The following is a 24414-nucleotide window of genomic DNA, read 5'->3' as shown; positions in this document are numbered from 1 at the left end:
CACACACGCCCTTCCATATCCTTCATCTAGGCAAGCAAGAAGTATTATCAGAGTGAAAGAACGCATTCCTGCCAGGCAAAAACTCTCAGGGAGGATGTGAAACATGGTTTGTGGAGGGTTGTGGCCAGGGGAGAGTCCTGAGGGCCAGGCAGGGAAGCCTGGAGGGCCACATCTGGCTTAGGGGGCCTGTGGTTTCACCATTCCTGGGCTAATGATCCTTAAGGTCCCTACCAACTTTATGATTCTATGAATGCAGGAGTGATAATAGGAAAGCTGAGCACTGATGGGTGGGGCAGGGGAGGCACCCCATCACCAGAGGCTGTTTGGCTCAAGAAATGTGTCAAAAACGCAACCCACACAGGCGTCACCATTTTCAAGCAGCCACTCTGCTTTAATGTTAGGGTGTCGTTTTTCAAGAAAAGTCTCTGTCCGAGTGAGAAGAAGCTGTGACCCCACTCCAAAATAACAACCAGAACAACCCACCCTACCATCTCTGTTAGCACCCTGGGTATTCCTAAAGGTTGGTAGTGCTGGATCAATGCAAGCCAATTCCACAGGGAAGGGAGAGGAGAGTACACAACTAAAGCAAAATGCAATAGGAAAGGCATTCTCAAACTCAGCTTGGCCTGACCAGAGGGTGTGTGCATGTGTTAGGAGGAGGCAGTATCCCAGAAGTGCATCAAACCATGCCCTGATCTGCAGCGGAGGCCCAGGGAGTCACAGCAGGCTGCCTTCCTTGGCTGCGGGAGCTGGGCAGGGCCAATCCGGCAGAAATGCTCCTTCCGCCTACTCTGCCATCCAAAGCTTGAAAGTCCTGTCATAAGAGCATGTGGCGATCAGCTGCCCGTCCAGGGAGATGTCCAAGCCCATGACTTTGCCCTCGTGTCCTGCCAAGGTTTTCAGCGGGGATGAGCCTGGGTGCGTCCAGACCTTGGCTGTGTTGTCGTAAGATCCAGTAAGCAGGAAGTTGCCATGATTTGCTGGGTGGCGGAAAGAGAAAAATAACAGGAAGTGGGGAGGAGGACTAAGGAGGTAATATAGAGATTTACCACTTACAGCAGGGGTGAGGAACTACAACTCCCATCGTCCATGACCATTAGCTATGCTGGCTGGGGCTGATGGGAGTCCAACAACTTCCAGAGTGCTACCAGTTTCCCCAAAACCTTACCCAAAAGCCAACCATAAGCAGGGAACGGGGGATGCAGGAAGAGGGAGGGTGAGTGACAGAGCATACAGGCTATTCTCAAGAGCCAGTGTATTTGGGGAGGGTGGGGAGCGGTATATATCCAAGTCTTGGGAATCTATGTTGCACATGGAAACCACAGACAAGGTACTTTTCAACCCATTATATATCCTCAGTTTCTGGGAAAAGGCATTAGCAGCTACAGAGACTTACGTTCAAACTTCACTCTGGTCACCAGGTTCTGATGGGCAGGGATGGTGTAGATGCACTTTCTCTGGCGGAGATCCCACACTTTACAGGTGTTGTCGCCGCTTTCAGTGGCAATGTGGTACCTATGAGAAGTACGGAAGAGGAGGAATTCGGGTTTGCGTGCAAGGGGGTTGTTCCCAGTTTCAGCCCTATTCATAATCCTACATGATTATGAAAAAGCTTTAATAAAATATATTGGAGGAGGGGGGAAGGCTATGTACCCATCATACATTTAAAGCACACGGCTTCTGCCAAAGAATCCTGGGAACTGTAGTTTACTAAGGGCATAGGGAATTATAAGCTCTGTGAGGGGGAAACTAAAATTCCCAGGGTGATTTGGGGTGGGAAATGTGCTTTGAATGTATAGTGTGCATGCAGACCAAATTAGTTCCATTAATTTCAATTAATCTACTCCAAGCAGAAGTTAGTTGTCTGTGTGTCAATATTAAGACCTGCACCCCAAGAGGGGAAGGCAAATTGGTTCTTACCCGTTAGGGGAAAAGTTGATCCCATAGATCTCCTTGAGATGACCCTCCAAAAACATGATACAACGCCCTGTGCGCAGATCCCACACGCGGCCAAATGCATCAAGGCCACTGAAAGGAAGAGAAAAACGTCAAACAATCTCTTTCTCACACAACCCCCTTCCCATGCTTCCACTCTGAATAAGAGGCATCACTTAAAGCCATCTTTGGATCTTCTTTCCTCTTTAGTTGTCACCTAGGCTGGATGCCTCTTAACATCACTAAACAGGAGCCAAAGGAGCTTCTGCGAACCACAGTTGTTAAATTGGAGCAAAGCCTTTCTGCAATGCAGCTCGGATTGCCTCCCATGTTACTACCACCTCCTGTCTGCAGTTCCAAGGTTTTGCAAGCAGGACCCAGATCTGACCTACCTGGCAAATCACATGTAGGAAAGTCTAATTAGCACACTTTGTTTGCATAGATTTAGAATATTTATTATGCACTTAAATCAAAAAGTTATCTAAGAGGAGTACAAAAACTGAACGTGAAACATAGCTAAAATCTACAGAACAATTAAAAAGCAAATATACCTAAAAGCCATTGGCATTATAAACACGCATAAAAATAAGTAGAACTTTAAAAACAAAGTAACTAAATTATGCACTTGGGTAGGCTTTTCAAGCCAAAAAAAAAAAAAAAAGGATTCAGCAGGTGCCTACAACTATATAGCTTGCTTAATGTCAATAGGCAGGGAGTTCCAAAGCATAGTTACATGACAATGAAGGATCGACTCAATTACAAACAAGCTAAAGCAAGAGCTGCCCAGATCAGAATTTGCAAATTAAGAACAATGATGGGGCAAATCTTAATATTGCCCTAAAAAGTTGAAACTTTTATTTTAATGAGCAGTATAAACTCAGGAATACAGTCAAGCTATTAGGAACAAAGGAAGTTTCCTAGAAATGAGTCAGAACATTGGTCCATCTAATTCAGTAGTGTCTACACTGACTGGCAGCTGCTCTCCAGGATTATAGATAGGAAGATAACCATTGGGGATTGAAGCTGTGACTTTCTCCACGCAGAGCAGACGCTCTTATCGAAGCTATGGCCCCTCCCTCATTAGAATTTCCACCCTGTGACTTTTTAGCTCCAGGAGTGAAGACTTGAGTGGGATCTTCTGAAGGTAGAATCCCAACCAGTTCTCTCTCTTTTCTGGCATTTTAGAACTAGCAAGAATGAGCATCATTACTGACTGGCTGATACTTGCTCAGTGACACCCCCAGGGAGGGTTAGGACTTGCACATGCATGTAGATTTACCCAGTGGCAGAAAGGGAGCCGTCAACATGGAAGGTGATGTCGTAAACTCCTTTGCTGTGCCCCTCCTGGTGCAAGATTTCCTCCTGAGCCTCCAGGTCCCACAGGCGCCAAGAGTGGTCATAGCTGCAGGGGGGGAGGTGGAGAAGAGACAAAGACTCAAGTGAATATCTCACAAGGCCCCAACAGGTCCCCCCCCCCCCGAAGTTCAAGCAGGTGGCTGGATTGTCTATCCTGATCTCCACTACAAGCTAAGACCATGGAATTAATCTAATCTGCCCCTGGCCCCCACAAACTTAGACGATCAGCCAACTGATACAGGGATATGTGTAGCATTTAGGACACATAATTCAATTCTCTGCTCAGTATTGGGATCTTCAACTGCAGCTTCCTCCCATTCTGACCTCTCACTTTCCAGTCTTGTGTAATGAGTGCTGGGCTGAGTGGAAAGAAGTAACATATCACAAGGGGATGACAACAACTGTTTTTCTATCGAGGGCAGAATTATTTCGAAGGTAACCCATGGTGGTGGCATTGCCAGTGGTGGTGAGACTACTAACAATGGAAGGAACTCTCTTTTCTTCCTTTTCTTTCTGCTGCTCTCTGCTCTTCCTCTTTCTCCATCACATCATTTCCCTATTTATTCACCTCCTTGCTACCCACAAGAAATTAGACCAGGTGCCATGTGTGGCCCTTTGGGCAGCACCCCCTCCTCTGACTTACCAGGTGGTGCCCAGAAACCTGCCAGAGGGATGCCATGCCACCCGGGCTACTCTCGCTGTGTGTCCCTCGATGTCAGCCACTGGTTCATCACTGAAAGAAACACAACATCTCACGGCAAATTCTTGATGATGCTGACTGTCCCATAAGAGAGACTAAAATAAAGAGGGAGCAATACAGAATAGGAGAAAGGGAAAGGTGCGATGGGTGGATCCAGCTGGCTGGCTGGAGGACAGAGGGGGGGGGGGTGTGTACAGAAACTAATCTGCTGTGTGAAGGTAAAATTTACAGTAGTTACTCCACCCACCACTGGTAAGTGACCCCCCTGAAGGGTGCCCAGAAGAGAAAAATGTTTCAGTTGTTATTGAAAGATTCACAGACTAGCTTGGCTTTATCCAATGACTTTATTAACAGCTTAGTCATAGTATACTACTGTATAAGATTTGTACACTGCTTGCTGCCTTTCAAGCCTAAAATATGTTGTGACGGGGCTTTGCAAAACTAGTTCACAAGTAAACAAACAATGCTGTCTCTGACTGGCTGCAAAAATACACAGGCAGCTTGGGATGCTTCATGTAGGCTACTCCCCATTGTTCCCAGGGCTGCAAAGTACAAATATTAAAGTAATCAAAGGGCATTCGAAACAGAAGGGAAAACCCTGCCTGCCCAAGCAGAGCAGTTGTGGCTCAGTGGTAGACACACTCTGCAGGCAAAAGAATCCCAGATTCAATCCCTGGTGTCTCCAAGTACGGCTGGGAAATCCTCCCACCTGAAACTGTGGAGAGCCACTGCCTGTTAGAGCAGACAACAGTGGCCTTGAGAGGCAATTAGTCTGGCTTGCTATAAAGCAGCTTCCTATGGGGTTGTATTCAATTCAGTTCATTTCAGAGTAGACCCAGTGAAATTAATGCATGTCCATGCATTTCAATGGGTCTACAACCCTGTGTTCCAAAAGAAAGCAACTGGATAGTGAACCAGTAACCTCATTGGCAGGAGGAAGTCCTAATACTTCCTCAAGTATAAGAGCTACTAGACCAGCTCCACTTACTGTAGCTGCTCTCTTCAGTTTGATTGAGCCCCCTTGTTGCTGGAATGATCCAGTCCTGTACACGCAACCCTGACTTTCTTAAACAAAAGGTGAAGGAACTCAGGGAACTCCAGAAGGAAGCCTAGCCCAGTGGGGTTTGAATTTGACATCAATATAACAAGCCACAGAATGGCCCCAGAACAACATGTTTTAAAGCTCTTCTACTTGTTCCTTTTGCGGCCGTGTCTTTACCTGCCCCATGTTATACAAGATGTCAGGGGTGGGGCAGGTGTGGCTTGGCAAAAATGGCCCCATGGGCCATATCAGGTTCCCTGCCAGGCCCAGTCAGGCCCATGGGCCACAGGTCCCTTACTGTTGCATAAGAGGGTCTCGAGTTCAACAGGTGGGAAAAAATCTATCACTAAATATGAGTTTGAGCAAAAGATTCCTGCATTGCAGGGGGTTGGATTCAATGACCCTTGTGGTCCCTTCCAACTTGACAATTCTATGATTCTATGATTCTATGACCTCACAGGCACCCAAGACTGAGAGAAGGAGTGCGAATTTACCACCACTGATGCTTCGGCCCACAGCAACAGTATCTGACAGAAATAAACCTCTTCCCTGAGGCCCAATTAAAGAATCTGCTCTCTCTCTGTTTCCTTGGATAACGCACTGACAGAATCAACTGCCTTCCCCAAGAGTCACAGTGCCTTGACTGTTGGAACAAATGCAGCCTATCTGGGGACATAGCAAGACAAGAGGTGTAAAAAGTAAGACAAGTATGACATGGGGGAGAAGTGGGAACCCCCCACCTCACAGTTTGGGCCAGGGGGCACAACCAATAAGCCAAGCAAACTCGTGTCTCTATAAAGGTTTAGAAACAGTAACACAGAAAAGAAGCCTCATTATAAGGAGAGAGGAGCACTGCTGGATCAGGCCCCCAAAAGCACCCACAGCAAAATAACTCTGGGAACTATAGTTCACCCTCACAGGACTATAATTCCCAGCACTTGTAACAAACTACAGCTCCCAGGATTCTTTGGGGGGAGCCATGTGCTTTAAAAGTATGGTGTGGTCATGCCCCTGCCTCAATCACTTGTGTTAGTGTTTTGTTTGTTGCAGAAGGAGGTTAAGCAGGAAGCCATTCTTTAATATTTTTCTCTACCACCCGCAGCAGCCAATAAAATAAGGAAGGGAAGGCAACTGATTTTCCTGGGCCCAGGCGTACCTTTCAAGACTCCAGAGTTTGACAGAGCCATCTGCTGCGCATGAAGCCAGGTTGACGTCCTTCTTGTCCAGGAAGATGGTTGCCTTTGGGTGAAAGACAATGGCTCCAACGTTGGTGTTGTGCCCTTGGGAACAGACGAGACAGACAGACAGTTTGAGAGCCAGCCAATTTTAAGCTTGCTTCCTCTGTCTGAGTCTGGGCCTCTTCCTATTGCTCCGAAGAGACTCTTTGACTGGGAATCACTCCAAATTTAGTTTTTGTGCTAAAGCCGGGGTGGGGAACCTTGGCCCTGTAAGCCAAATGTGGCTCTCAAGGCCTTCCACTTTGGTCCTTGGCACTCTCCCCACACTAATTCACTCTTTCCCCTCAGGCCACACACTTCACTCTCCCTGCTTCACGCCCTTCTTGAGTGTCTTCTGCTGCATGCCAATAGTGGGAGGGGCCAAAAGCAAAAGAAGGTGGAGCAACAAATGCAGCTTTTCCCTTTGTATAGTAGGCTACCTGCCTTCACACTCCCATTTCTAGTCTCCTTCCAGGCCTGATCAGAATTCAAGGCCACATTCCACCCAAGTAAAAACACTAAAGGAGGGTGCCAAGCAGGGTTGGTGCAGTTTGAAGAGAGCCCCAAGGGCCAGAGAGGCTGTGAGGGCCACATGTGGCCCACGGGTCTGACGTTCCCATGCTCTGAATTAGTCAGCAGCTAAGCAGTGGACCTATAGGATATGACTCCCAACACTGATTATTAGAGTCAAGGCTGTCTTCCAGAAAGGAATGCCATCTCACCCAAGCCCAAGGGGGACAAACAAATAAAGGAAGAAGTTTGCACAGCACCACTCTCAAAATTCATAGCCTCCCACCCATGTAGCCTTATGCTCCTAATCAGCCATATACTGTAATTGCTCCAGTCATTTGAGGGAAGATAAGAGAAAAGCAGGCTGCTTTGGCAATGGGTGCGGTGGGAGTCAGATACTATACCTCGCAAAGTGCAGATGAGATTACAATCCGGCACTGACCACAGTTTACAGAGGCCACTCCTGGGAGAGAAAAGGCAGAAGGAAAACTGACTGGCATTTTATTTTATCTTAAAATGTTTTCTATCCCTTGTCTTTCTGTTTTACAAACAAAACCAATCAAACAAAAGCAATCAAGGAAGCTAAGAGAGTAAAAAAAAACCCAAACACATATAAAAACCAAGCAAAATTCAGTTGCAAGATAACAAGTCTAAAAACAAAACAGAAGATAGCAAGTCTAAAAACAACCTTCAACAAAATGATAAAATGCACCCACAGAACTATCACATTCTAAAAACTACTCCCACAATAGCCTTCCAGAACTTGCTAATTACAGGGCGTTGGACAAGATGACTTTCGGGATCCTTTCCAGCTCTACAATTTTATGATTCTATGACTGCTCCCAACAGCTCAGGCAGCCTCTCCTGTGCACTATAGGAGAACTTAGCAGGATTGGGAGGGACATAATGAAAAGCAGAACAAAGTTTACCAGCAAGCTGTAGCCAGGAGCTTGGAGTTGGGGCTGAAGTTGCAATAGGAGATAGGGCGGTCGTCTCCAATTTGGCTGCAGAAATTATTCAAAGACTGAAAGAAAAACAACAAAAAAAGATAATATTTTGCCACCAGAGGAAATGAAGGGCTCAATAAAATGAGATGGCGCTGAGATGGTAAAGAAAAGAGATGACGTTTCCTGCCCAGGCTGCTCCCCCACCTCACCCCCAGTAGTGTTTCCTACTGAGCTGAATTGTGGGACCCATTTAGTGCAATGTTATGTGCTCTGAACTGGCAGCTGAATTCCAAGCAACCAGCAGAGATCTTTCCTTGTCCAGGAGATGGAGATGCCAGGGAGTCAACCTGGGATCATCCACATGCAAAGCATTTGATCTACCATTGAATTATGCTGAGGAGGAGCAGAGGCACAGAAGCCTTCTGCAAGCTCATTTGAACCTCAGCATCTCGGGGGCCTTCTGGGCTGCAGCAGCCCAGTGCCCAGAACTTTTAAGTCATAGCAGAGATGGGTCCCACTTACCCTTAGAGATTTGTGCAGCTCCTGTTTCTGGGAAGTCCGTGTGGCCTCAGGGACCTCCTTGAGCAGCCGGGCTTCCTCCAATCGATTCATTGCCCTGTGAAGGGAACAAAAATTAATGCAACCAGGTCTTGCCCATATTCAACCCTTGCAGAGGCCTACAAGTTGTAATGGTGACAATTCTTCTGCCACGTGCCATCTGTCTTTTGAGGTGGGTTTGAAATCCCCCATTTCTCAACCATCACCACCACTCTAGTTAGGGACAATAGATATACAAGGCCTCATCAATGTTTGCGTTAGCATTTCTCAATCCCAGCCCCTTACCGAGGGAGGGAGTAGTTGGCGATCCACAGTCTGGCCGTCTTCAAGGTATTTGGTCCTTCGTGGTACCAGGTTTGCTGATACTAAGAGAAATGAAACATTAAAGGGGTGGGTATCTCTTGTGAGACTTGGGTACTATAGTGGGCACACATTTATAGCTAAGGGGAAAGGTCGGAGCTCAGTGGGAAAGTGTGAGCTCCCAGGGTTTGTGAAGACTCCCATTTGAAACCCCAGAGCTGCTGTCACTCATAACACACTTTAAAATTTATTACCTCCTCTTTTGATTTCTTGGACTTCTCATCTTCTTTTTGGGTCTTCTTCAATGCGTCTGTGCCAACCACAGACAGAATGTTACGTAGCCTGTTGAGAAATAAAGTGAAGATTAACTTGCCTTTGTTTATATGAGTCACATCAATGAACTGGAAAAGGAAGTGAGAGCAAGTCAATTTCATCCTCTCTCACCTCTCCCTCCTTTCTGCAGGGCCCTCTCCAAAAAGTGTGATGGGCTTCCCGAGGGCTCGTAAGCAGGCCTTGACCTCAGAGTCATCTGTGGAAACATTGATTTGCCTGGCACGCTTCCGGCGCTCAAACTCTGCCAGGACCTCTGCCTGGCGCTCGCTGATGTGCTCTTCCAAGTCAAAAACTTCACCTGATCATAGTAGAAAGCCAAAGGTTATAGGAAATACAACCCCAACAGGACCCTACAAAGCCTCAACACTTGACCCTCACTTCAAAAGTTTGCTTCATTCCAATGAAGCCACATTCAAAGAGCAACAATATGTGGTATATGCTGTGTCACCTCTCTCTGCTCCTTGAGTGTCCAGGTCAAAGCTTATGTTATCAGTGAGGCCTGTGGCTTAAGACTTTGACGGCTGCTGTTGCTGCTTGTGTGAGTGCTGGGAAGACCGCTCCCTCTCCTGCCAACTCCATCTGGCCTAGGGGGCGGGGCCTGCACTACCATTACAGTTTAGAGGACTGAGCAGCTACCGGCAGCAATGGACAAAATAGTTTTAAATGTTTTAATTGCTTTTAATTTGCAGCACCTTAAATGGGGGTTGTTGTTTTTTATAATATTATATTATTTCATTATCTGCAGCAAATGTTAAAGATGTTTATATATATTTTAAGTTGTTTTAAAGGTGTTTTTATTGTTTACTTTGTTGTACCACCGTGAATGGTGGTTTTTATCTATGTATTTTTGTTTGTTCCGTCTTGTTTTGGTTTTGGGGTTGGACATTTGAGTGGGGTGGGGACTGGTTTTGTTTGGGCATAATTGTTTTGGTTGTTTTGTTTTCTATTTTGTAAATGGAGGTTAGTATGAGGCTTGGGATTGCTACCGTGGAGGGGCGAGGGAGGTATGGCGGTGGGGGCAGATGTTATAGGCGAAGGGGATCGAGATACGGATATGCTCGTACCCCTTCCAATCTGCGCCCCATCCCGAGAGACAAGGGTAGGGTGAGCAAGGATTACTCACCTCCTTCACTGGTGTTGTGCAATGCCAGGTCTATAGGCAACAAAACCACTACCCTGCGAGATTTCTTTACCTCGCAGGGAGTCGACCTGGCTTGTGTGACGGAGACCTGGGTGCGCGAAGGGGTAACTGTTACCTTACGAGAGATTGCACCCCCGGGTTTCTCCGTCCTCCACCAGTCACGGACTGTGGGCCGCGGGGGAGGGGTGGCAGTATTAATCCGGGAAGATTGTTCTTTCAGGGCTCTACCACCGCCATCGATCCCCGGCATTGAATGTGTTGGTCTAGTGTGGGGCTCCGAGGAGAGCTTGGCTGTCTGGCTGGTGTACCGGCTACCTAACGCACCAGCAGCCACCCTGTCAGGCCTGCTGGAGGCGGTGGCCGGCTGGGCCTTGGAGTTCCCTAACCTATTGGTATTGGGAGACTTCAACTTCCATGCTGATGCCACTCCCTCCTCACTGGCTCTGGACCTGGTGTCTTCCATGGCGACAGTAGGGCTCTCCCAGTTTGTTTCGGGCCCCACACATCAAGCAGGCCACACGCTGGATTTGATCTTTGGCGCCGGTATAGATGTGATCATGTCTCCTTCGATGAAGGTGCCATGGTCTGATCACTATGCTCTGAAAGCCAGGATTGACTTTCCACCCCCACCCTGCTTAGGTGGCGAGCCGATTTGGGCTCGCCCGCAGAGGCTGATGGACCCGGATAGATTCCGTCAAGCCTTGCGGGACCTTGCTCCCCCGGCGACTCATTGACTGAGCTTGTTGAGGGCTGGAATACCCAGCTCCTGGCAGCCATCAATGAGATCACACCTAAGCGCCCTCTGCGACCCCGCAGAAACCGGGCTCCCTGGTTTACCGAGGAGCTTCGGAAAATGAAGCGGGACCTCAGACGGCTAGAGCGAGTATGGCGGGGTGCCCGTGACAGAGCCTCAAGAACATCTTATAGGGTTTTTATGAAAACCTATGAGATGGCAGTGAAGGCCGCTAAGAAGTCTTACTTCTCGGCCTCCATTGCATCCGCTAGCTCTCGCCCGGCGCAATTATTTAGTATAATTCGGTCTCTTAACGTCCCTTGAAGGACAGCCAAATTTAAATAACAATCTGACACACAGCTGTGAGGCATTTGCGAGCTTTTTTGCGGAGAAGGTCCTGTTGCTCCGCCATGACCTCCCTGCCAATTTGGATACAATAAAGGAACTGGAGGCCCCTCGACTGTGCTCGGGTCCAGTATTGGACCACTTTGACCGGATATCTCCAGCCGATGTGGACAGATTCCTCCAAGCTGGAAAGCCCACCACCTGTCCTCTTGACCCGTGCCCGTCATGGCTGATTAGAGCGTGTCCAGACGAGGTGCGGGGCCCCCTGGGGGATATCATCAATTTGTCCCAGGGGAACAAATTATTCCCAGGGGAACTGAAGGAGGCGGTGGTGCGTCCGCTCTTAAAGAAAACATCATTAGATCCCTCAGATCTATCCAATTACCGCCCGGTCTCGAATCTTCCATTCCTGGGTAAGGTGATTGAGAGAGCGGTTGCTGAACAGCTTGGTAGGTTTCTGGATGAAACATCTGCTCTGGATCCATTCCAGTCCGGCTTCCGGGCTGGTCATGGGACCGAGACGGCTCTGGTCGTCCTAACAGATGATCTCCACAGGCAGCTGGATCGAGGCAGGTCGGGGCTGCTGATTCTTCTAGATCTGTCAGCAGCCTTTGACATGGTCGATCACGAACTCCTGGACCACCGCCTTGCCGACGTGGGGATCCAGGGCACAGTCCTTCAATGGCTGCGCTCGTTTCTCTCTGGTCGGGGACAGAGGGTGGCGCTTGGGGGGGAATTGTCATCACGCCACTCCTTGGTGTGTGGAGTGCCTCAGGGTGCAATTCTCTCCCCGATGCTTTTTAACATCTTTATGCGCCCCCTCGCCCAGCTTGTCCGGAGTTTTGGGCTGGGTTGCCATCAGTATGCTGATGACACCCAACTCTATCTGTTGATGGATGGCCATCCTGACTCGGCCCCAGACACACTGACCAGATGTCTGGAAGCTGTGGCTGGATGGTTACGTGGGAGCCGGTTGAAGTTAAATCCTTCGAAGACAGAGGTCCTCTGGCTGGGGCGGGACGATATGGGATCGAGGGGGCAACTCCCATCTCTTGCGGGGGTGCAATTAGTGCCAGCACCGGCCGTTAAGAGTTTGGGTGTAATCTTCGATACCTCCCTCTCTATGGAGGCGCAGATTACAGCTATAACAAAGGCGGCATTTTTTCATCTCCGCCAAGCTAAGCAGTTGGCACCTTATCTCTCTCGTCCTGACCTAGCCACTGTGATCCATGCGACGGTCACCTCCAGACTGGATTATTGTAACTCGCTCTACGTGGGGCTGCCCTTGAGACTGACCCAGAAACTCCAGCGGGTGCAGAATGCCGCGGCGAGACTCCTTATGGGGTCTTCGCTGCGAGAGCACATTCATCCGGTACTATACCAGCTGCACTGGCTCCCGGTGGAGTACAGGATCAGGTTTAAGGTGCTGGTTTTAACCTTTAAAGCCCTATACGGCCTAGGACCCTCGTACCTACGGGACCGCCTCTCCTGGTATGCCCCACAGAGAAACCTACGGTCTGCAAATAATAACATCCTCAAGGTCCCAGGCCTCAGAGAGGTTAGGCTGGCCTCAACTAGAGCCAGGGCCTTCTCGGCTGCGGCTCCAAACTGGTGGAACGCTCTGTCCCAAGAGACTAGGGCCCTGCGGGACCTGACATCTTTCCGCAGGGCCTGCAAGACAGAGTTGTTCCGCCAGGCCTTTGGTCAGGGCACAGCCTGACTCCCTCCTCTGGCAACCTGCACAGAATTTTGCTTAATTGGTTGCCATCAATTCGATTTAATTAATTTTCATAATGAAATATTTTTAGATTGTGTGACTATTTGACTGATTATTTGATTGTTGTTAGCCGCCCTGAGACCGGCTTCGGCTGGGGAGGGTGGGATATAAATAAAATTTATTATTATTATTATCCCTCTTTTCAGCCAAAACTGGCTCCCCAAATGGCTTAAAATCAACATTCATACAAAGGCAAAATGTAATTAATGTTTTGCTGGGGGGGGGGGTAAGAGAGCACAATCTCTTATGGCCACTGGAAGTACACATTTTTATATCCAGAGGGAACAAATAGGATCTGCAGATGCGCAGGAGCTAGCCAACAAGCATTTGTTCCCCTGAAACGAAACCTACCCACATTGATCTGCTGCCACCTGTGACACTCCTTCTCATCTAGTGTTTTGCTTTTTGCTACCCCTATCTAGATTTAAATTATAAAGACCTCAGGGCAGGGATTTGTCTCTTGCTTGCTTTCTCCTGTAAAGAACTACAGTGGTACCTCATGTTGCGAACCGTCCCCCTTACAAATTCTTCGGGTTACGCGCTCCACTAACCCGAAAGTAGATGCCCCTCATTGTGAACTTTGTCCCGGGATGCGAGCAGAAACCACGCTCCGGTGGTGCGGCAGCAGCGGGAGGTGCCATTAGCGGAAGCGCACTTCATGTTACGAGCGGTTTCCGGTTACGAACGGACCTCTGGAACGGGTTAGGTTTGTAACTGGAGGTACCACTGTATGTATAACTGATAGCATCCCTGGGATAAAGATAGCCTGGTCACATTTATCCATGGGCTGATTACTATAACGCACTGTACTTGGGGCTGCCTTTGAAGATTGCTTGGAAACTACAGTTAAAGCAAATAAATGGGACTGGTCATATGGAACCTATTTTGCCTGTCCTAAAGAGATACACTGGATTAAAGTTCATTGCCAAGCTCAAGCCAAAGTGCAGATTTTGACCTACAAAGCCCCAAATGGGTTGGGGCCAGGCTAGTTGAAAGATTACCTGTTCCCACATGAACCCACCCAAACATTAAGATATATTCTAGGTCCTACCACCCTTGGAAGTATGGTGGACAATGACACAGGCTTCTTAGTTGTGGCATTCTGTCAGCACCAAGTGAATGTCTTCTTTGTTTGCATGTGGTTTTATGTCAGCATCTCGTTTAATCTCATTATGCTGTGTAATGCTTTAGTGTGATTTGTTTTAAAGGACTTCCTGATTTAATTGTAATTTTAGTATTGAACTGAGAACTTCTCTGAGAGCATTTGCTGAAAATGGCCTGCTTGCAAGCATTCTAAACAAATTATCAGCCCCACTAAGCAGTTCTTCCCTCCATCCTTTTCCTTCCATCTCCCAGTCAGCTCACTACCATCTCTTACCACTGGTGATATTGATGTTGCCAGCCTCAATAGCTGCTTTGACTGCATCCTTGCCCATCAACCCAGACTCCCCTTTGAGGAGACGCTCTTGCTCTTTCTCCTCTAAGCTCCCATAGAAAATTGGGGCTTTCTTGGCTGGAGGAGCATCCCCTTGATCTGAAGCCTTTGTTTTTGAACCCTGCAAGAAGGAAACTCAGCAGTAGCCTACATGGAGAAGGAAGAGAGCAAATTTGGATTTTCCCCCACCTGCTGTCATGGGCTGGCTTGATGCAGAGAACTGGGGAAGAAGGCTCAGAGCCAGGGGGGCAGCGATGCATGGTCAGAGGGAGAAGAGGCAACAGGCTTTAGTGAGCAGGAAGAGACATGGGGCAGAGAGCAGTCCAGACTGAGGCAGAAGAGGAGGCTGGAGAGGAATGGAGCCAAAAGGCAGTAACCAGCTCCCCTCCCCCTATACTCCTGACTCATGACATCTGCGCACATCTGACAGCCCCCACCCCATCAAACAGTACATGAGACAATTTTGTTTTGAATCCCAGCATACTGTTAATCATTAAGGCTAAAACCCTAAGCCCACCTCTGTGGGAGTCAGCACTACTGAACTCAATAGGACTTTCTTGTGAGTTGACATTGTTAAGGATTATACTGTTTGGTAATATATTTATTACAGTGACTAACATAAAATATTCCACAGGAACAGTCCTGTTAGTCCATGAGTATCATGGTACAGTGGTACCTCAGGTTACAGACGCTTCAGGTTACAGACGCTTCAGGTTACAGACTCCGCTAACCCAGACCTAGTACCTCGGGTTAAGAACTTTGCTTCAGGGTGAGAACAGAAATCACACGGCGGGAGCAGGAGGCCCTATTAGCTAAAGTGGTACCTCAGGTTAAGAACAGTTTCAGGTTAAGAACGGACCTCCAGAACGAATTAAGTTCTTAACCCAAGGTACCACTGTACTTTAAAAGCAAAGGAAATCCATGTCTTGCTCTGAGTAGGCCCAATAAAACTAATGGGCTTGAATTGGTTATGTTTATTCATTTCAGTGGGTCTGCTCCGTGTAGAGATAGCACTGGATACAATCCTAACATATATATATATATATTTATTCTGGCATAAACTTTCATGGACTACAAGTCCACTCTAATAGGTGGTTTTGAAACAACAACGTTTGTTAGTCTTTAAGGTGGCAAAGAATGCCTTGTTGTTTTAATGCAGCAGAAATATTAGAACTCTTAAAGCATAACATTTTGCCTTTTGTGGCAGAAGCTGAAGCGTTGAGTTGCACCCAACTCAGCTCAACTGAAAGAGGAGAGCCACTGAAATTAACAGCCGCAAGCGAGTCATATTCATTAATTCAAATGAGTCCAACCTTGAATTGAGCTTTAGTTGGATACAATCCGTTACGCTCTAAAAACTTTTACTACCGACGTGAGGTTACGTTAGTCACTGCAGTAAATAAGTAGGCACTGGTGTCTTTCAAACAGATTTTTCATTTTATCATTTCTATGAAAAGATACACGTTTTTTAAACAAAGAAACCACATTCTATCCCAGTTTCAAACCCCCTGCCTTATTCACCGCGGCGATCCGCGACGCAGCCATGGCGCTTTCCCGACCCCTGCTCTCAGACCGGGGCTCTGTAGTGGGGGAATCACACGCAACGGGCTCCCCACAAACACTTCCGGCACAGCGGCTTCCCCCGCCCTTGCAGAGCGCCACAGCCAATGATGCCTTTCCATTCCATCCCGGAGAGTGGGCCGCTCTAGCTTCCCTGGAGCTCCATGGTTATGCGGAGCGAGAGCTTCCGGGTTGCTGGCTGGCGACGTGGGGCGTGGTGGGATCGAGCCTCTGGCGTCGGCGTCTGAACTAGAGGTGCAGGTGAAGAAAAGAGCGGGGAGCTGCTGCGCACGTGCGAGAGAGCCGCAGTGTGGGGAAAGGTCTGCTTGCAAGATGCTGCGGCGGAAACCGACGCGGCTTGAGTTGAAGCTGGACGACATCGAGGAGTTCGACGGCGCCCGCAAGGAACTCGAGGTGGGTGAGTCAGCGGCGTAGCGTGAGTTGTCAGCACCCGGGGCAAGGCACGTAATTTGCGCCCCCCTAACCCCTAACCTGCGAGTTGCTGCTGGCGCTGCTGCCCAAACGACGCCGCTTGCCCGGAGGAGGAGGGGGGCAGAGAGGCGAGGAAAATGCAACGGTCCAGCAGCGGCAGCAGCACCGGCGGAGGCGGGGCTGTGAGGAGGGGCTGCCTGGCGCGTCCTCCGCGGCGAGCACTGAGAGCCGCTGCCTGCCGGGCGCCTTCAGCCCGGGCGCGCGCACAGCTCGTCGGTTCCGCGAGACATGCGGCTCCGCTACAGCCTGCGCCCGAGGCTCTTCGGCGACTCCGGAGGCAGCGAGCGCGCCCCCCCCCCCAGATGTTGCGCCCGGTGCGGCCTGCCCCCCTTGCACCCCCCACGCTATGCCACTGGGGTGAGTGGTTGGTTGGTTGGTTGGTTGCGGGACGGCAAGGCGCTCCTTGCCCACCTTTCTTCGGTGTTGGTGTTGTTGTTTGCGCACTCTGCACATGCTTAGAGATTCTCTTGGCCTTGCTTTCTCTTTTCTTTTTTAAAAACCTGTTTCTCCTCACAAGGGGAGTAGCCATCCTGTTTGTTATTGAGCTGCAAGGCCCGGTCTTCTCTCTCCCACTCAGGAGGGTACCGAGTATAGTAAACAGGCGGTGAGGTAGAGCCACCCGCTGGAGTTGGGCGCAGTCCCCCCCCCCACTGTTCTTACTTGGGTGGAACATGCACAAACAAGCTTATAAAATTATGCACAGTACGGAGAAAGAACACTGGCTCCTCAGGGCTGCCATTTGCTTGTTTTAATAAAAGGTTGTTGGCTGGGGAAAAGGTCGCAGCTCAGTGTCAAAGGGTTTTCTTTGCATTGAGAAGGTCCCAGGTTCAATTGTGAGTATCCCCAAGTAAGTTTGGAAGAGGCTTCCTGCCTGAAACCGTGGAGAAGTGCTGCCAAACAGGGTGGACAATACTGAGCTAAGTGGATCCAATGGTCTGACTCTGTAAAAGGCAGCTTCCTGTGTTTTGTTCCATGACCATAAGCTCAGCTGTAAAGCATTTCCTTTGCATGCAGAAGCTCCCAAGTTCAGTCTCCCAGGTAGGGCTGGGAGACTCCCTGCCTGAAATCCTGCAATATTGTTGTTAGTTAGAGTAGACAATACTGAACAAGATGAAACAATGGTCCAATTTGGTATAAAATGGCTACTTGTATTCCTGTGCAAGAAGGTGTGTTTGTGCGTACACAGTAGCAGATCTAAATGCCAAATTATGCTTGAGGTTGCCTCCATGTTAGCCCCCTGCACTCACGAGTAAAGGTGTTTGGCCCCTTTCTGTGGCAGAATTTTTTGACAGCTTGCAATGTCTTAAATCTGAAAGCAAAGAATCAGATTCATTACAGCTATATTTGAAAAAGAAAACATGTCATGGCATGGGCGGAGGAGGTACATATGTGATTGTCCTGGAGAAGTTTTCTTTAATTATGCTTTAATTATGTTTCCACAGAGTCGTAGGAAGCGCGAGGAGGTGGACATGGTGGGAGCCAGCGATGCTGAGTGTGCGCTGGGACTCAGCACTGATCATAAGAGCCGGGAGCAGATGATACATGACCGGATTGGCTACAAACCCCAGCCCAAACCAAACAATTGTTAATCTCAGTTTGGGAACTTTGAGTTCTAGAGCCCAAAGGGTGGACAGTGGGAGTGCCTGGTACCTGTGAGCTTTGGAAGAAAGCAGGAATTTGTTTCAAGAGCCCAACAAACTCTGTTTAGAAATAGCAGAAGAGACTGAGCTGCTCTCCTCTAGGTTTTAAATGGAGTTCCTCCTCCAAGCAGAGCAAGTCTTGCTTTCCCTACAAAGATGGGATCTTCCTTACTTGATGGTTTCTTTTGTGCAACCTTGCTAGGCTGCTGTGCTTAATAAAATATTTGTTTTTAACTTTGCATGCTTCATTGTATAAACATAGATGGACATTTTTACTTGTGAAAGAGACCTTGAGCCTTGCTGATGGGTGCAGCAACAGAAGTGAAATTGAGCATTTTTTACTTTTTACTTTGAGGTGGTTGTAGAGTGGGTTTATTTACAACTGAGAGGCCCTAGATTATTAGTGGAAGAGCAGAGACTGGATATGCAGAAGGTCCCAGGCTGAACTGCTGACATCACCAGTTAAAAATGCTTCTGAGTTGCCAGCCTGGGAAATGACCATTTGCTGCCTGTATCCCTGGAGTAGACAAGGAGTGCGGAAGCTGTGGCCCTCCAGACAGTGCTGAATCATAGCTCTCATCCTCCCTGACCACTGAAATAGGGTGGCTGAGGTTGATAGGAATTAGGAGTTCACCATTGTCTGGTGGACAGTGGCAGAATTTCGCCTACTTTAGAGTGGACTGTACTGAGTTAAGTGGACGAAAAGTCTGACTTCGAAGCAAAATGGATTTGGGGGGCAACCACACTATATTCCTCATCTTTCTCACACGAAGATGAGTTGACCACGGTTATGATCAATATGGTTTTATTTTCGGGGTGAAACAAGGTACCAAGATCTACTTGTTACAGAGATGCTCCAAAGGTGCAGGAGATGTTACTTAGTGTTTGAGGATTCCCCCTCCCCTTTTGTCTTGGGAAGAAGGCATTCTGTCTAAAGCTGCTGCATACTGACAAATTAATCTTCCTGCAAAACAGTATGCCACAAGAGGCTGCCTTACAAGTCCATGGGTTGCAATAAAACATCTGCTCCTGCCTTTTGTGCTTGAATTCTGTGTGATCCATTCATAAGCAATGGGCTGTAGCCAATGCTAGTCCTACTCAGAGTAGATACACTGAAATTAATGAACGAGACTAACTTGGGTCCATTACTTTATTTGGGTTTACTGATTAGAACAAGCGTTAGCTGGTAATGGTTTTCTGCAAAGAATTCTGGGAGCTGCCGTTTGTTAAGGGTGCTGAGAGGAGTCGTTTTAGTTAACACAGCTGATTTTTGGTTCTTGCCAATAAACTGAGTAGCATAAAAATTATAGCGGGGATCAAATACTGGAGAGAACTCACAAAAATACAGTGGTGCCTCGCAAGACGAAATTAATTCGTTCCGCGAGTTTTTTCGTCTAGCGAATTTTTCGTCTTGCGAAGCACGAACTCCCATAGGAATGCATTGAAATTCAATTAATGCGTTCCTATGGTCAAAAAAAGTCCAAACAAAGCCAAATTTGGTACAACAAGAGTTTATTAAGTGCTCTTTAAAGTCACACATACTGTAAAGAGCATTTCAAAAATTGAAGGAACAAGTAAGTTTCTAAACATGACAGAAAAACATTTAAAAATCAACAAAGTGTACAGTACATTTTCTAAGACTCTGGGGGACCACTCGAAGAAGGTTCCTCTTCCACTCTTTGCTTCTTGCTGAAGAACCTGCCCATGGTCTGCTGCTTCATCCGCCTTTTCAGCACCTCCCTGAAAGGCGACATGACCCTCGTATCAAAAGTGTTCGCGAGGTCATGTGCCACGTGCTTGTCAGGGTGGTGCCGCTGTGCAAAAGCCTGCACATCCTTCCACTTCAGGCAAATGTCCCTCAGTTCTTTGGAGGACGGCCATTCCTCAGTTGCTTCCTCCTCTTCCAGCGAGGCCTGCTCCTGCGCAGCCTCTGCCTGCAGTTCGACCAGCTCCTGGGTGGTCAGCTCGTGGTCGTGCTCCTCCACCAGCTCGCTGATGTCCTCCTCTGTGACCTCCAGGGCCCATGGTCCTCCCCAAGGCAACAATGTCCTGCACCACTGTTGACTCTGGTGCATCAGAGTCACTTGGTGCCACGCAGTCCGGCCACAGGCTGCGCCAAGCGCAATTCAAATTTCTCTGGCTGATCCCATTCCAGGCCGTGGTGATCATCTTCAAGCAGGTGACGATGTCAAAGTGGTCCTTCCAGAATTCCCGCAGGGTGATGGTGGTGCAATCAGTCACCTCGAAGCATCGCCTGAAAAGCTCCTTGGTGTAGAGTTTTTTGAAATTGGCGATGACCTGCTGATCCATCAGCTGGAGCAGTGGCGTGGTGTTAGGCGGCAGGAACATGATGCTGATGAAGCTGAACTCCTCCAACAAGTCCTCCTCAAGGCCTTTAGGATGAGCAGGAGCATTGTCCATCAGAAGCAAAGCCTTCAGCAGCAGGTCGTTGTCCAGCAGGTACTGTTTGACAGCAGGGCCAAAAGCAAGATTGACCCAGTCCACAAACAGCACACGTGTGACCCAAGCCTTACTGTTGGATCGCCACATGACACTCAGCTGCTCCTTGTCGACCTTGTGTTTCTTGAAGGCCCGTGGGTTCTCCGAGTGGTACACCAGCAGGGGCTTGATCTTCAGGTCGCTGCTTGCGTTGGCACAGAAGAGCAGGGTCAGACGGTCCTTCATGGGCTTGTGGCCAGGCAACGTGGCCTCCTCCTGTGTGATGAAAGTCCTTTTGGGCATCCTCTTCCAAAACAGCCCGGTCTCGTCACAGTTGAAGACCTGCTGTGGAACGTAGCCCTCCGTCGTCACAACCTCCAGGAACTCCGCTGCAAAGTCTTCAGCCGCAGAAACATCAGAACTTGCAGCCTCTCCATGCCTGACCACGCTGTGGATTCCAGATCTTGTCTTGAACCGGTCAAACCAGCCTCTGCTTGCCTTGAAGACTTCTGGCTCGCCTGAGGTTCCTGGCTGTTCCCGGACGAGGTCTGCGTGCAAGGCCTTGGCCTTCTCACAAATGACGGCCTCAGTCACTGTGTCCCCTACACGCTGCTTCTCTTCTAACCAGATGAGCAGCAACTTCTCCACCTCCTCCAGAACAGCTGGGCGGTTCTTCACGATCCTGGTGACTCCCTTGGCTGCATCAGTCGCAAGGATCTTCTCCCTCACCTTCAGGATGGTCCCGATGGTCGATGGATTCCTCCCGTACTCCCTGGCGAGGTCTGTCACACGCATTCCACCGCCGTGCTTCCGGATGATCTCCTTCTTCATTTCCAGCGTAACCTTCGCCTTCTTCCCCTCGCCGGCCTCTGCAGCAGCAGTCTTCTTGGGTCCCATGGCAGCACAGCTCCTACCTTCGCAAACCCCCAAAAATAAATAAATCAGTGCTTCAATTCCAAAAAATTCAAAAGCACCCAGCCACCCACCACACAGAAATTCAAACCCAGAACCAGGTCCTTGAATTCCAAACACCCCAACCCAAAATCCAACCACCCCCCCCAAGTTTTAAAACTTTAACTTACCGATTGGCTGCAAAAGAAGTTTTGGAAAAGCTTCAAAAATCACCAAAGTCTTCAAAAACCTCAACTGTTCCCCCAGCCCCTCCCCAACTGTTGCAACCCCCTCCCCAACTGTTGCAACCCCCTCCCCAACTGTTGCAACCCCCTCCCCAACTGTTCCCCCAGGCCCTCCCCAACTGTTGCAAACCCCTCCCCAACTGTTCCTCCAGCCACCCACCACACAGAAATTCAAACCCAGAATTTTTTTTAAAAAAAACACAGCAGAGTGGCCCAATGGTCACAGAAAATCATAAAAATGCAGAAAAAACCACACAAGCTTCCAAATTATTGCAAACCCCTCCTCAACTGTTCCCCCAGCCACCCACCACACAGAAATTCAAACCCAGTTTTTTTTAAAAAAAAAACCAGCAGAGTGGCCCAATGGTCACAAAAAATGCAGGAAAAAAACACACAAGCTTCCAGATTCTTACAAACCCCTCCCCAACACCAAGTCCTTGATTTCCAAACACCCCAACCCAAAATCCAAAACCCCCCAAAAAAGTTTTAAAAGTTTAACTTACCAAATGGCTGCAAAAGAAGTTTTGGGAAAGCTTCAAAAAGCAGCAAAGTCTTCAAAAACTTCAAAAAATACTACCACACCACGTGCTATGAGTTGCTCCTCGAAGTCAAGTCGCAACTGCACCTCTTCAAGCAATGCACCCTGGGTATTAACGGTTTTAAGAAAAAGGAAACAAACTTGCAATACGTTTTCGTCTTGTGAAGCAAGCCCATAGAGAAATTCGTCTTGCGAAGCAGCTCAAAAACCGCAAAACCCTTTCGTCTAGCGAGTTTTTCGTCTTGCGAGGCATTCGTCTTGCGGGGCACCACTGTAATAATCCTAATAACATCTTTTGTCTTCAGAATTGACGGGTAAATCTCAGTCTAACTGGAGCTCAAACAAAGGTAGTAGGGGAACTTCCATTATTGTTAGCAGGCAGGTCTGGTTCTGGAGTTGGGTGGCCTAACAGTGAGGGGGGGGGTGCTATTAAAGCCACGTAAAAAACAACGACCTACTTGATGTTTAGAACATTTGATGTTTCTCAATCCTCTCCCTGGAGGAAAAAAGATTCAGTTACATTAAAAGGCAGCCGTGGCTTCCCCCCACCCTGCCCCAGTGTTGGGAGCAATAGCCCTCAGCAGCTTGTGTAGATGTTGGAAGGTTTATAAGAAGTAGGTGCTGAGAGAGATGGGGAGAAACAATCTCTATTCAACTACAAAAGCCCTCACAGCATCCACCAGGCTTTGGCCAACAATCACAAGAAAGCATCACACCATTCCTTCAGGCAGCCATAACAGTCTCTGGATTGCTTGGCGTTGGCACCGCATGTGTCCTTCAGCCACTCGCGGAAGAGGTCCTTCAGCACTAAGAACTGTCCCAGAACCACGTACGCCTTGTCAAAGCCTTTGTCTTCCAGCTTCCTGCCAAGTACATCTCCAATGCCAGCTAAAGTACCAAGAGACTTGTCCCCCATGGGCTCAGCCATGAAGTCCTGATGCTTCTGACTGGTGGTCATGTTGCCTGCAGCTCTGCCTGCTCTCTCGCCTCAACCACTGCTCCCATCAAAGGGTGCTGAGAGTTGTTAGAAGACCCACTAGTCTCTTCACAGAGCTACAATTCCCAGAGTTCCCTGTGAAGAGGGATTGATAAACTGCTCTGGGAGCAGAAAAGGGGTTCTCAGCTGTAATGGGTATGGGGTTGCTCATGCGTAAGTTGCTGCCTCTCCTGGTTATGTTGCCTTGTTAAACTTTTCTGTCTGCATAGCCCTTCAATTCGTGGCTGCCTCAGTCGCTAGCAGAATCCGTCAGTGGGCGTTTCTTAAATCTTTTCCAACATAAAAGTTGTTTGACACCCAGTCTCCTCCTACTCTCTCTGCGCGGAAGTCTTCTGTGCAGGGTGGGCGTGGGTAGCGGAGGACCCGTGCTCTCCCCGCTGGTGTCCGGTGAAGAGTCCTGGAGCCCTCTCGCCGATTCCCCCATCAGCCCCTCTATATCCCTGGTGTTGCGCTGATTTGCTTCCCCATCTGCGGAGCTGCATCTCTCCCTGCTGGGCCCTTCTCCAGCATCATTTAAGAGCCTTCCCTCCGCCTCTAGCTCCGATGTCAGTTCCCTGACATCAGCCCTCTTAGCAAATCAGTTCCCAGGATTCTTTGAGGGAAGCCATGACTATTTAAAACAATAGTGTTTTAAGTGTGTTTTGTGAATGTGGCCAGTATACAGGTGAAACTCGGAAAATTAGAATATTGTGGAGAAGTTCATTTATTTCAGGAATTCAGCTTAAAAGGTGAGAGCTGGACCATAAAGAAGGCTGATCGCTGAAGAATGGATGCTTTTGAATTCTGGTGCTGGAGGAGACTCTTGAGAGTCCCATGGACTGCAAGAGGATCCAACCTCTCCATTCTGAAGGAAATCAGCCCTGAGTGCTCACTGGAAGGACAGATCCTGAAGCTGAGGCTCCAATACTTTGGCCACCTCATGAGAAGAGAGGACTCCCTGGAAAAGACCCTGATGTTGGGAAAGATGGAGAGCACAAGGAGAAGGGGACGACAGAGAACGAGATGGTTGGACAGTGTTCTCGAAGCTACCAGCATGAGTTTGACCAAACTGCGGGAGGCAGTGGAGGACAGAAGTGCCTGGCGTGCTCTGGTCCAGGGGGTCACGAAGAGTCGGACACGACTAAACGACTAAACAACAACAATATATGAGATAGACTCATGACATGCAAAGCAAGATATGTCAAGCCTTTATTAGTTATCATTGTGATGATTAGAATATTAAATGAAATCAGCAAAATAAGGACTGCAAATAGAGCAAATCTCTTTTCTGATAAGAACAGCTT

The 24414-nt window shown here is 48.5% G+C and overlaps 2 protein-coding genes and 1 pseudogene across 5 annotated transcripts; 1 reads left to right on the top strand and 2 right to left on the bottom strand.

Annotated features, from left to right (window-relative positions):
• Positions 1 to 366: 366 nt before the first annotated feature.
• Positions 367 to 15901, bottom strand: LOC308578237 (U4/U6 small nuclear ribonucleoprotein Prp4-like). 3 transcript variants are annotated; one of them, XM_081178482.1, is made up of 14 exons: positions 15851 to 15901; positions 14273 to 14450; positions 9010 to 9196; positions 8820 to 8907; positions 8551 to 8630; positions 8230 to 8323; positions 7690 to 7784; positions 7165 to 7223; positions 6190 to 6313; positions 3935 to 4024; positions 3215 to 3337; positions 1921 to 2028; positions 1397 to 1515; positions 367 to 980 (listed from the first exon to the last, which is right to left on the bottom strand). In XM_081178482.1, the coding sequence occupies exons 1-14, from the start codon at positions 15872 to 15874 to the stop codon at positions 787 to 789; spliced, it is 1563 nt and encodes a 520-aa protein (XP_081034608.1). In that variant the 5' UTR covers positions 15875 to 15901; the 3' UTR covers positions 367 to 786. The 3 variants fall into 3 exon arrangements, with proteins under 3 accessions (XP_081034608.1, XP_081034607.1, XP_081034609.1); XM_081178481.1 differs by having other exon boundaries at positions 15842 to 15898; XM_081178483.1 differs by lacking the exon at positions 15851 to 15901 and adding an exon at positions 15643 to 15733.
• A 154-nt stretch (positions 15902 to 16055) lies between these two features.
• On the top strand, positions 16056 to 18255 carry LOC308577967 (anaphase-promoting complex subunit CDC26-like). Its single transcript, XM_081178296.1, has 2 exons — positions 16056 to 16303; positions 17824 to 18255. The coding sequence occupies exons 1-2, from the start codon at positions 16223 to 16225 to the stop codon at positions 17968 to 17970; spliced, it is 228 nt and encodes a 75-aa protein (XP_081034422.1). The 5' UTR covers positions 16056 to 16222; the 3' UTR covers positions 17971 to 18255.
• A 4314-nt stretch (positions 18256 to 22569) lies between these two features.
• Positions 22570 to 23191, bottom strand: LOC308577934 (barrier-to-autointegration factor pseudogene; annotated as a pseudogene). Its single transcript has one exon. The product of its transcript is annotated as a barrier-to-autointegration factor pseudogene (transcript).
• Between the last annotated feature and the right edge of the window lie 1223 nt (positions 23192 to 24414).

The sequence above is a fragment of the Podarcis bocagei genome, assembly GCF_964188305.1.
Source record: "Podarcis bocagei genome assembly, chromosome: W".
Classification (NCBI taxonomy): Eukaryota; Metazoa; Chordata; class Lepidosauria; order Squamata; family Lacertidae; genus Podarcis; species Podarcis bocagei.
This window is presented reverse-complemented; position numbering and strand designations above follow the sequence as displayed.